This window comes from Diadema setosum, chromosome 14 (assembly GCF_964275005.1).
Source record: "Diadema setosum chromosome 14, eeDiaSeto1, whole genome shotgun sequence".
Lineage (NCBI taxonomy): Eukaryota > Metazoa > Echinodermata > Echinoidea > Diadematoida > Diadematidae > Diadema > Diadema setosum.
The window spans coordinates 26072451-26085878 of NC_092698.1; the positions used below are offsets into that span (position 1 = coordinate 26072451).

The window sequence follows — 13428 nt, forward strand, 5'->3', positions numbered from 1 at the left end:
TATTAAAGCAACAGGAAACAAAAGCCCAAATATGACTGTGCATTAACTGAAACATCAATGAGTAGAACTTTTAAGGGAAATCGGACAATCCATTCAAAAGTTATAATTTTTTAAAGTGCCGTCATCGCTGGATAAGGAGACTTCTTCATTTCATGACGTCATTATGGGCAACAATCTTTGAAAGGAAGATAAAGACTTTTTTCTGGCGTAAGAAAGAACATTTAACTTACCTCTTTCAGAAAACAGGGGGAATAATGTTACCCTTAACATATCAGTATTAAGTCGTTAAAATGTGTACTTTTCATGAAAAAAGAATAAATTCTTTTTCACTCTACAGTCAGAAAACACCCCAACACTCACACACACACACACACACACACGCACACACACACACACACTTTTGGCTCTAAAAAAAAAAGTCGAAACAAGTTTCGGGAAAATATATTATCGAACACACAGACAAGTCTGGACCCACCTCATGAAGAAGCCTGGCTCCGCCTTTAATTCTTTGCGCATGTCTTTAATTGAATAATCCGATGGATACTCTTGAAGAGGTTCAAGAGATCCAAGAGGATTTGGTAAAACTTTTACTCTTTCATCAGAATTTTCGCTGCTGCCTAGTAAAAAAGTATATTTTCCCGCTGGCCACACTGAGGCAAAGTCTTGCAGAGAGACAATGCAGTTACAGCTCGACAATATATATTGTGTGTGCGTGTTTGTAATTGATGTTGTTTACCTGAAATTTGACTTTTTCATTTTTTAAGTCATATGACCCGGTCGTGTGCATCGATATGATATAATATATATAATATATGTATATGCATATGGATATATGTACATATGTATATATGTGTATACATGTATATGTTTGTCTATATAAGTATGTATTTATACTCTGATACAGTATATATATATATATATATATATATATATATATATATATATTTATATATCTTGGAATTTTCCACGTGTTGGACTTCGAATGTTGTAATTATAAGAAGAAAGAGTCTCAAGTACGCCATGGATCCAACGATTACAAAAATTTTTATTTTTATTTTTATTTTTATTTTATTGTAATAAAAATTTTTGTAATCGTTGGATCCATGGCGTACTTGAGACTCTTTCTTCTTATATACATGTGTATATATATATATATATATATATATATAAATATATATACCAGTAGTTGACAGCAGCATGGCCTGATGGTATCAAATATAAAAAAGTAACCATGTTTTTATCACATATTTGACAGGTCATGCTGCTGTCAACTATGTGATAAAAACCTTAATGCCATTTTAGGTTTTTATCACATGATTGACAGCAGCATGGCCTGATGGTATCAAGTGAAAAAAAAAAAAAAAAAAACATGTCAATACAGTGTACTTATTTACCATGATTTTTCTCCATTTCTCTTCCACTCCAGTCTTCATAACATCTTGGTTTCTCGAAAAGAAAGGAGTGAAGCCGCCAGCTCGCCTAGCTTCCGGCTGACATAGTGGTATGACGTCATCATGGCAAGGAAACCAGAGGCGAAATCGTGCTCGCCTCCCTGTCATCTATGATTAGTGTGTTGATGGCGATGGCAGATTGTAAGTTCACGGATACTTTGCATACGGAGGGAATACAATGTGAAATACAGATTTTCGTTTCTTCAAAAGTTCACTACACCTTTTTTTCTCCTATGTCGTTCTTCTGTCCCGTTAGGTGCATTTTGCTTTGTCTGCAATCTCGTTATCCGGTTGTCTTTCCGGCTCCATGCCCGCACGGAATTCATTGCTGTAATTTCTTTTGGAATTTCATTTGATTTTGTCCACATCAAAAACTAAAAGCTGGTAACGATTTGGAAGAAATCGTATGACCGAATCAGGGTTTGTCGAGAGATGAATATTTGACATTCAGGATATCAGATCGTTACTGTCTTAAATTGAAATCCACACGCACTTTCTGTCCTTTGTACACTGTTCAGAGTTTTGTATACCCCACGTATATTCAAAATAATCATTTTCATTTTGTATACCAATCCTGGAAATCTCGGACAGAAATGTACCCTTTACAGTTTGCAAAGAAAACAGTCTTTTTTTTTCTAATAATGAATCAAAACATTGAAATCCTTATAAAAAAATGTTTAATCTTGCTTCATGGAGCAGGTTCTGAAACTTTCATATACTAACATTAGGGGCCTACTCGAGTAGTCGATTATGTTCACGCTGCGTGAAGTAATTGTACCTTGTCAAAATTTTAAGTTTTGTGTTGCTTTTCCATATTTATTTCAGTACTAACGTATTAGTGTCATTTCGTTTCAGGAAAATGCCATTACTTTAAGATAAACAAAATAAGGTAACTTCAAGTACCGGAATCAACAATCTATGTATTATGTCATCTATCATTTCCTGATACCAGTAGCCAAAAAGAATGAATAAAGCATAGTTGTTTTATAGTTACAAAATTCTGTTATGGTAGGAATTTCGTCTCAATCAATATCTTCATACCGAATTGTAACGGTACATGTATGTCAATATTACCATCATGAATATATATTATGTATATATATATATATATATATATATATATATATATATATATATATATATATATATATATATGTGGTCCGTCGGGGTAATCGGGTAATCGAGCTTGGGTCTGCCTGAACCGATAGGACGTCTCCGTGGCCGAGCGGTTTAAGGCGTTGGCATTCCATGCCAAAGACACAGGTTCGATTTCCGGCGGAGACCAATTTTGCAACTCTTGCGCTTTTCCGAAAAAGAGGAACAGTGAAAGGAATAATGATGTCAAAGCTATGCACCGTTTTCTCCTTCCTTTCTCATATATATATATATATATATATATATATATATATATATATAATATATATATATAATGTATGTATGTATGTATGTATGTGTGTATATTGTATGTGTGTAGTGTGTGTGTGAGTGGGCGCGTGCGCGCGCGTGTGTGTATTAGTATGTGTTTTCGTACTAGGTGTGTTTGTGTGAATACTCAAACCTTTTCGACGTTGCTAATGGCAGTACATTAAACTCTACAATCAGAAGACACAACACATTTTATGGTGTATCCACACAGATTGTTTATTAATATCAAGGGATGTACATTGTATATTATGCCTTACGCGTTGGCAATAACGTTATGATGGCCAACATTTGTTTTCGAGGCGACTCTGAATCCAGCAGAGATTTGATTTTTTTTTTTTGTGTGTGTGTGTGTGGCGATTTTGATTGAATTGTTCATGCACAATTTGTCTTGGTAACGTATAAACCATTTGTCACGAAAACATTAATGCACATCTTAGAATCCCAACCAACAATACAGTGCACTCCCGTTACAACGAACACGGTTATAACGAAATTCGTTACAACGAAGTAAAACTTCTGGTCCTAAAATTATAGCCACTAAAGTCTATGGTACAAAATTCGCTGTTAACGAACACGGTTATAGCGAAATTTTCGTTATAATGAAGTCTTTTCCGAGCGCCACTGACAAAGAAACACAAAAGAAATGTGTTCCGTTATAACGAAATGTGGATCGCTTTCGAAAATACGTAGAGGAACAAGCATTTATAGCGTCTCTGCAAAGGCTAAAGCTTCACATCACTGTGTGTTCTCTCCGTGTGTCACGCAGTTTCCGAGGAACTTACGGTATTGTAATAAAATAATCTGAAATGAAATAACATTGTTCCGAAGGTCCTTTATTACAAAACACACATGTCCGATACACCTAAATGTCCGTTAGTTCGGAAATGATATAGGGTTTGTTATTACAAACATTTTGGCGATATTCCAAAGGATTATTATTAATAATGTTCGTTAATCCGACAATGAAATATGGTTCTTATTACGACGGTTCGTTAGTCCGAAAATGAAAAAGGTGAGTCCACTAACAAAACTTAGGAATAACAAACCTTATAATCGTCTTAAGATAACCAAACCTTCGAAATAACTAACCTTTCTCATTTTTGTGATTATTTTGTGAACCTTATTTCATTTTCGGATTAAAACACCTTCGGAATAGTGAACCTTTCTCATTTTCTTTTCTTTTCTTTTCTTTTTTTTTTTTTTTTTTTTTTTGGATTTACAAACCTTCGGAAGGACGAACCTCATTTCATTTTCCGATCAACGAACCTTCGGAAAACGAACAATATATTTCTATCTGGAAAATGAACTTTCGGAATAGCGAATCTTCGGAGAGCGAAGCTTCAAATGAACAAACCTTCAGAATCCCGGGAATGGCGAAGCTTCGAAATAAGGAGCCTTCGGAGCAATGAACTTTAGTAAGAAACGAACCTTTGGAATAGCGAACTGTAACCGAATCCTAAACCATATATATATGAGCATATCTTATAGAATACACTCGTTGTGTTTCATTTTGTTCGTTTGGTTGTTGTTCTAACATGAAATATCATTATTATCAGGACAGCATAGTGATTAAATGCATTCTGACAAACATTGGGATATATTTGATACCACTTGGAAAATGTTCTTTGCATGATATTGACGTCAGAACATCTGTTTCAAATCCTCCCAAATTCCTCCATTTTAGAAAATATGAAAATGGTACAATCATTTTCAAAATTCATGAGGACCAAGTAAATACTATTTGCGGAAAATGTTTCTGTATAGCTGAAAAGTCCCAGCGACTTAAAGTGGATAAGAAGATAAATAAGGAGATAAACCGTCATCGCTTTCCTGAGCTCCCTGCGATAGCCGAGTGTTGACTGGTCGAGAGGTCCGATACCGGTGCTTCTCTTAGCCGCGTCTGCATGTCCTTGTCTGGTTTAGAATCCGGTGGTGTTAGACTTGATCGAGTGCGCTTCTCGTCACCCTCGGTCGTGTGGTTGCCCTGTCGGGTCGCTCTGTCCGCCATCTTGGATTGTGGAACGGTAGACGCCACGGAGGGAGGGACCCACCTCTCTGTTTCATGCGAGCTTTCAGGATGTTTCCAGCATAACAGTTTGGCGAGGACGCTCTTGAAGGGGTCGTTCAGGAGTCCGTACACCAGGGGATTGACTGCTACGTGGAGAAAGAGGAACAGCTGTATCAGGTGCACTTGCCTTTCCTTTGACACATCTGCAGAGATCATTGCGCGCACAACGCAAACTACGACGGGTAGCCAAGTGCACACGTACGACACGGTGACGAGCGCGAGTGACTTGCCGAGCCGCAGCTCGCTCGGCCGAACGTTCGAGATCGTCGAGGAGGCGATAGATGCGAGGGATCCACGCCTCATGCTCTCCCGATTCCTGCCCACTATTGACACTGCGCTAGGTCTGCGCTGGTTTGATGCTGCCACTGCTTTATTAGAGGGTTGATTTTGAGGAATAGGCAGAAAGTCTCTATCGGAATAGAGGACGGACGGGGCGGGAGAGGAGGCACGGATTCGTCGGTCGTCACACACCGCTAGTGACGCGGAAGAACCAGATATTGCATTCTGAGTGGCGTTCCTCACCCTTTTGGAGCTCTGTCGTACCGTTATAATGACCTGAATGTAGCAGAATGCCATGATGATGCATGGTATAACTGTTGTGGTGATGAGTAAGAATATGACGTAAGACTTGCTAGACCACATCGTCAAAAAACAATCCGGAACGCCGTTGCAATACCCAAAGCGTCCCCATCCGACCAGCGGCGGGAACGCGCAAAGCGCGGAAGAGATCCACGTCGTGGCGAGTAGACCGTGCGTGTGCATTTTATAGAAATCCGCTAGTCGATGCTGCGACCGAGTGATAACGATGAGCCGGTATATGGCCATCATGGGAAAGTTGAACTCGATAGCCAACACGACACACAGTGTGAAGAAACCGTGCAGCTGACAGACGACACCTCCGAGCTGCCAGCCACCAGCCAAGGTACTTGACATCGTCAGGGGAAGGGTGAGGCAATACAGGAAGTCTGCCACTACGAGGTTCATGAGATGGCTGTTAGACTTGTTCCGCAGCTTGGGCTTCTGATACAAAATCATCACCACTGCTCCGTTACACACAACGGCGAGCAGACAAAATAAGGTCTCGACAACAGAAAAGGTGATATCCAGCGCGCTTCGGTCAGTTGGTTCATCTTTGCACAGGGGTGCAAGTGCAGAACTTAAATTCGCCATCCTTTACTTTTGAATCGAACCGCATAGGCAGAGATCGGTGGACTGTGAACACAAGATTCTAGATGTATTAGACAAAGTGTCATCCATAATGCTCGTACGCTTCCTGTAGTAAGTTATCCCTGGGCTTTACATAAATGAGCATACTGACAGTTTAGTTGAAGACAATGTTCTGAGAAGCATTTCAGTGATTGGATTGTATTAAAAAACTTTCCTATCACCTCTTTTTTTAAACAAAATAATAGTGCTGTTTGGATAAACCGTCGATCCTCTTTCGTTCATTCAAACATGAGGTCTTGTTGCCCTTGTATATCTGTTTCAATACTCAAGGGGGCTTGGTAGTCATGTGGGAGGCATCCAAACCAGCGCAATCCAGGACGGGAGAGTTTAATGAACATTACTGGAAAGTACCCAGACTCCAATTTTCAGTCGATATTTCCGAGTAATAATAGTGGATCGTGAGAATATGCCTATGTATCTGTGTCGCAAACACTTCGAACTGGCGTCGTAGTGGGCGAAATTAGCACAGATGATTGGAGAGGCGGACACGCGGTTTTGAAGGGTATGGATGGCAGATTGCGTTACTAGCGTCCTGCATCGGATGACGTCTGTACTGCCGAAGTGGACAGCTGCAGAAAGAGAAAAGAAAGAGACATGTGGATCGCTGTTAGATATAAATTAATATATTGAAAACACCCCATTGGCATCGTTTCGAAATGAAGATGTTTCGTGGAGGCATCTTCACAATGATTAATCAGCTGCAAGAACATTTTCTTGAACATGAATTAGTATGGAAAAGGTTAAACAAATTTTGATGGATTCACTTCGTTTTCTTTACGATTATTTTGCAAGTTGTGTGGGTCGGGTGGCGTTGACGTTTTTCTATGTAGGTGGTCTAGGGGAAAAAAACACTTACTCCCTTTGACATGAACCCTCTGCTGCACAAAGTGAGTCAAGAGAATGGACACATGCTTCTCAAAATGTTGACACAATTTAAGGCGGTAGCTGCAATTTAGATGGTGGCGCCGTCAGCTAGACTTATCATGAAGATGGGCAGTATAAGAAGCATATGTGGAAACGGCAACTTCAAATAAAAGTCTTATTTCCGTTTTGTTTTGTTATATTATGTTTTGCTTTGTTCTTTTTTACTTCTTGTTCTGACACACAAAAGTAAGAATGAGTGCAAGACTTTAAGTCAAGACCGTGAATCGGATCACTCAGTGTTTAACGGGACAAAGCACGTCAGGATGAATTGCAATAATGTTTTCTGAATGTGAATATCCTTTGAGCTATCTAACTCCATGAGGTGTGTATGTGTGTGTGTGTGTGTGTGTGTGTGTGTGCGTGTGTGTGTGTGTGTGTGTGTGTGTTGTGTGTGTTTTCATTTTGAGAAGTTTGCATAATTGCATAAATGCTGATACGTTCCTTTGCTTACAGAGAAGACACTGCTTTTGCTTCCGGGTATGCATTTAACAGTGTTTAACAACAAGGAAAGGTGTAGGCAATTTGTGTCGAAGCAGCATTCTAGTTTTATTTACACAAACAGCAGTTTGACTTGGGATTCATGGGATAATTTGGGGGTCTCTTTTGTGTACTCATACTAATTAAGGCCGCATATTAAGTGGCAGTAAAGTTCGCATGGTGACAAAATCGCAGCTAGGTACCAGGTAGAGGGTCGATCGGCATACCCTTGTCATCCACATGCATGTTTCTACCAGCGTGTATATTTTGTCGGCGTCTTTCCTGATTTCCACTAGTCTTTGAAACTCACACCTCTATATTCACTCCAATATTTTTAATGATTAAAAAAAGCCTAATATTACATTCATCAGTGACGTCATCGAGGAGTACCTGCGTTTATAGCCTTGCTTTGCTGGCAACCTCTGTTTATTCCGATTGTAATGCCAAAGAAATAATAATCACCATCATCGTAAACAGGCAAGGATCAAAGACTTTCAAGTCATCCATTTTCGGACAAGCCGGAAGGCCATGAGTCTTAGCTGTACTGACAGCCCAGTTTAAGGGGGCAGTATTACGGAAACATGCCTTGAACTTAAACGGATAAAAAGAGAGGACTCCGATCCTCTCACCCCGTGACATTAACGCTAATGGAATTGGATTTCCCGCGCGAGGGGTGCATCATTACTCCATCCCGGTCAGGTTTTTTCCCTCTTACTGCACCCATCCGGGAATGGAAACCCGGAGTAATAACACTCCATCTCCCCGAGGACTCGAGCCTCCTCGGATGTACAACGATCATAACCTCTCTTCGGATAATTGCAATTATGTAGGCACGACCACCAAAAAAACACTTTCGTTCTCTTTCCGCGACAGTAAAAAGTTTCCCGTTTGTCGAAACAAATGTTGGATATACACATCTCTCCCTCTCTCTCTCTCTCTCTCTCTCTCTCTCTATCTTTCTCTTTCTCTCTTTCTTCTTCCCGCCGCTCTTTCGCGCGCGCGCGCACATAAGACTTTTTGCTTGTATAAATTGACTCCGCGGGGATTAATTTCCATCTCTATCAATTCAGGTGTGGTAAAACGAGGCATCGTTCTCTACCACGGCTCTCGCCCCGAAATCCACAAACAAGAGATAGCTTACCTTCTTTATCATTAATGGCATCTTTAAAGAGCGACACTCCCCAAGCGCCCCTGCATGTGGATGCCTGTCGCGCACAAGAGTCGTGTATGGAATCGGGAACGTCTTTGACTTTAGTCCATAATTATGAACAGATACAAGCCAGGAAGAGTAGATTTCAGAAAACATAAGATTATTATACGTAACTGAAAGAGTCAAGCCACCTTGGTGACCAGAGTAATCAGTGCTTTGTCAAATCACGCCAAAATGGCCTCCATAAATGTATTTTAATGTAAAGACTTGTTTATCATCTTTCTAACAATACCGCTAATCACTTACGAAAACACTGTACCATGTGGATTATAATATGCTATAAATCCAATCACTAAGGTTTGTCGGTGACTGATTAGTTTCTTGTCTTCCTGTTTCTTTGCTTTCTTTATGTAGAAATTATCTTCTGGAGATATGAAATTACCATGCGCCAAACAGAAGGCTCAATTTTTCTCCGAGCCTGTTTGGAAAATTCGTCATTAAGCATTATGCAATTATGATGTGGAGGTAAGTTTATCTCGTGTTGACGCTAGAGTTTATCCGGTTGTCGTGCATGCATTTACTCTAAGATAGTCTGCTAGGGGTCCTCCGCTCGACGTGCACGTGACCTTTTCCCGCGCAAAACAAAGCGTCAACACGAGTAGCATTCAATCAACGCTCCCAATTTTTTGGCCTGATTGCCAATCGAGTTGAGATTGTATGAAGCATACCCCCCCCCCCTTCCTCTCTCTCTCTCTCTCTCTCCTCCACTCTTCCTGTACCTCTCTTCCTCCATCTCCTTGTAACCCACGCCCTACTTTCTTCTTCTTCTTCTTCTTCTTCTTCTTCTTCTTCTTCTTCTTCTTCTAGTGTCGTTTCCAAATTGATGTCGGGTTTGTTTTACCGACTCTGACACAGATGCACGCTTTGCAAATGTGTAGATGTATAACCGAGCAAAACACACCCATTCTCTTTTGAAATGTCATGCAGAGTAATCCCACCAATAGAATGTCCTATTTTCACGCAAGGCCAATGGTTGTCGGGTTTGGGTTTTTTTTTTTTTTTCATATACCTTAACTTGATAGTTCCACCCTTTCTCGCCGTTTGTCGTTGTGGATCATATTGCGGCTCTATTCACATGTCTTCAAGCAAGCCATATAACCGAGGATTTCTTACTGACGTTAATTCAGGGCGGTCTTCTATTTCTTTTGCTTGGACATGCCTGAGTATCGTTCTATAGAGCGCTATGCGTTTGCAGGAAGACGTCCGAGGAACAAAGCACACCATTGGATCAGTATTGAAAGATTTTGAATTAGATATGAATTCTAGCTGCTCTTAGCTGTAATAAGAATTACACTATGCCTCTCGACGAATAGAAAAACAAAACAGAGTGCAGCGTACAACAACAGAGTAGTTTAGTCATTACAGTTCATAGCCCAGACCAGCAGACAGTAAAGGTATATTCCTATTTTTTTTAATGCTCTCTATGTAAGATGCAAATAAGCACGATATTCGTCAAGCGAATAAAGATAAGGATGAAAAAATCCACATCGTTTAAGATTACTACAGTGAGGATTACCAGTAAGTCACTTCTGGAAATACATCACTTCTGCCGTAAAATCTACTGTTGGTGGTTTGCCCTCTTGTATCTATTTATCTGCATTCTTCGCAAGGAGTGTTGTGTAATTTCTTTTAAACCTATTGAGACAGCTATAGGGAGAAAAATTTCAATGCCCAGTATATGAAGTGCGTTTTTTTTTTTTTTCTTGTGAAGTTGTATTGTAAAGGTGCATGAGACATGTTAGACAATGACTTGAGCTGTGGCTGAACAACGTATGATTGGCACTTTAAAAGCTGGAATGACGCTGTCAATAACGAAGGAAAAAGGAATGCCATAAACTGCCGTTTGCCATTGGATCTGAGGATGCCAAGGAATGGAAAAGGCCAATGCATTAACTGAACAGCAACAACAAAAAAAAACTCGGAGCTCGACACTCTGTTATGACCGTTAAAAAAATAAAAAGGAAACTCACGGAAAAGCAAAACAACAAAAATCCTTTCGTCAGCTTCATCGAAATGAACTAGGTAGACACACACACACACACACAAACGTACTAAATATAGAATTCAATGAGAATTCAATGAGTTGAACAATCAGAACAAAGACCAAAAAACCTAAAGCATTCACAGGTAGGCACTCATACTATACACGCCAGACGCGCAGATTTGCACACAAAAGCTTCCGTTTTCATCTATTCCTGAAGTATAACGCATTGCCTTCCTAATACCAATTTGCCAATCCTTCGACAAAGACCGAAACAAACACAACAAATAGGCATCTATAGACAAATAGGCATATTCTCTCTCTCTCTGTATATATATGTTTATGCATATTCATATGTATGTACACACACACACACACACACACACACATATATATATATATATATATATATATATATATATATATTATATATATTGTGTGTGCGTGTGTGTGTGTGTAAAATATATGCATTATACAGTCCTGTATTCTGCCGACTCATGATAAAAGGAAGCAACTCTGTGGAATGAGTTCTTTGTAAATGAAGAAAAATGCCATTGTCATATAAGGAAATCTGTAGAGTTACTTCCTTTTGATATGTCTATATTTCGGAAATTATAGGGGTCATGTGACCTCAATTTCTTCACCATCATGCACAGCATACAAAAATGCCCCCAAATGAAAAAAAAAATCGATTTTGATAAAATTTAGAGTTACTTCCTTTTTGTCATGAGACGGCAGTGCTAGACAACGGGCACGAAGAGAAATGAGATGTGGCAGATATGTGGATAACGGGTTTGTAGTTTGTATAGATTAGAGCTATGATCCTTGCCAGCTGGTGACTAAACAATAACCCGATCAAGGTAAAATTGTATTTAAAATCTGAAACCCCTTGGTATGTATGTTTCTGTAGGTAAGCACGTTATGCAAGATTAGAAATTTAATAGTGATCAATGACCAGCATAGTTTTTTACACATTACCAGATTGTATGCGGCACCTTAAATAAATGTGTCGAAATCCGTCAAACCGACTGTCTATTACACTGTGTGGTTGGAGTAAGTACAATCTATCATAGTAACACTTATTAGTTTGCTTATTTGTTGGCATTTTTTTCAGTTTATCTTGTCAACTCAGATAATCAATTAATCATCCTATCCTCATACAGCAAACGAAACCTACTAGTAACATGAAGGAAATCTCAACTGCCATGACTGCAGACAATGTCTATGACGGAGCATTCCAGTTAAGGCATGCAGATGAAAATGCGAATAACACAATATAAAAGCCCCATTTTCGTCGCGTGAATAATGTTATATCGGGGCAGTATACACGCAGAGCCGCAGTAAGTAATATCATTATGAGCGGGAAGATTTTAATTGATGCTGCAACTAAAAGAGGTAATTCTGACCCCTCCCACCCCCTAAAAATAAATATTCAAACATTACTAGATAATTACTTTCATAAAGTACTGACGAGAGATGACACCTCAAGATGCTGTCTATATATACATTGATATTGACATCTCTTTGAACCCTTCTACCACTTAGGTAGTGTTGTGATAGATCATATCACTTGCCAAAGTAATAATCACAAGTATATTGCATCTTTTTTCTGACAAGGTGCTTCGGCCATCATGTATCTAATCATAATCTAAACCTAATATTCTTGGAGTCTGTTTCAGAGTTTGAAATAGAGCAAAACTTATTACTGTCGTGCATCTATCAGTCATGATTGACGCTTGAAATTGTTGTTGTTTTCTTTCTTTTGAATTTTCGTCCAATGAAATCGCATCTACATGCACGCCATGAAGATGAACATTTGAATGTGAGTATATTATAGACAATGTAACTTTCCGCTTTAGTGATCTATTTTCTTGGCAATAAAGTACAAACTGACATACTTCAATCTAGTTTAAAAGGTTTGGCCACAAAAATTGATGAGGTTGCAGACAAAATTTTGATAAGATTCGTATTCATCGGATTATTTTGTTAATAGCAAATCTGTTCCTGCGATTTCATTCGCCGCCTTAACGAGTGCTTGCATCACACACAAAGGTTTACGGGTAACAAGTAGGTTGATACGCACGATAGTTCGCATGGTACAGACGCATCGTGTAGGCCTAAATGTCAAATGAGAGAGAAACGACAGTTTCTCGATGTCATCAAACCATGGAGCTGCTGGAAATGTTACAGCCGCATTAATCCATTACTAACGTTAACTATCATGGGTGCCGTGCATTGACCTTTTGGGGAATTATGATTCCTCGGGTTCAGGGGGTAAGATGGGAAGTGGAAAACGCTTGTAAAGGTAGTCAAATCCAGTAACGTCATACCGTCTACTGGAAGTTAATGTATATTTTCTCTATTTCGTTCTCTCTTTTATGCTGTGCGAGAGATTTTTCATGCCCTCTGAGCACTCAGACTTAGTGGTTAAGGACATTATAGATACCCCAATGATAATAATAATGATGATAATAACAACAACATTAATAATGATAATAATAATAATAATAATAATAATAATAATAATGATAATAATAATAATAATAATAATAACAATCAGTGTTATTATTATTATTATTATTATTATTATTATTATTATTATTATTATTATTATTATTATTATTATTATTATCATTATTATATTGTAGAAACATGAAGATGCTTA

The 13428-nt window shown here is 38.9% G+C and overlaps 1 protein-coding gene across 1 annotated transcript; it reads right to left on the reverse strand.

Annotated features, from left to right (window-relative positions):
• Positions 1-4695: 4695 nt before the first annotated feature.
• On the reverse strand, positions 4696-6114 carry LOC140238249 (G-protein coupled receptor moody-like). Its single transcript, XM_072318185.1, has one exon. The coding sequence runs from the start codon at positions 6112-6114 to the stop codon at positions 4696-4698; it is 1419 nt and encodes a 472-aa protein (XP_072174286.1).
• Between the last annotated feature and the right edge of the window lie 7314 nt (positions 6115-13428).

Excerpts from the sequence above, each read along its gene's own strand:
- LOC140238249 (XM_072318185.1), bottom strand. The coding sequence starts at position 6,114 with ATGGCGAATTTAAGTTCTGCACTTGCACCCCTGTGCAAAGATGAACCA.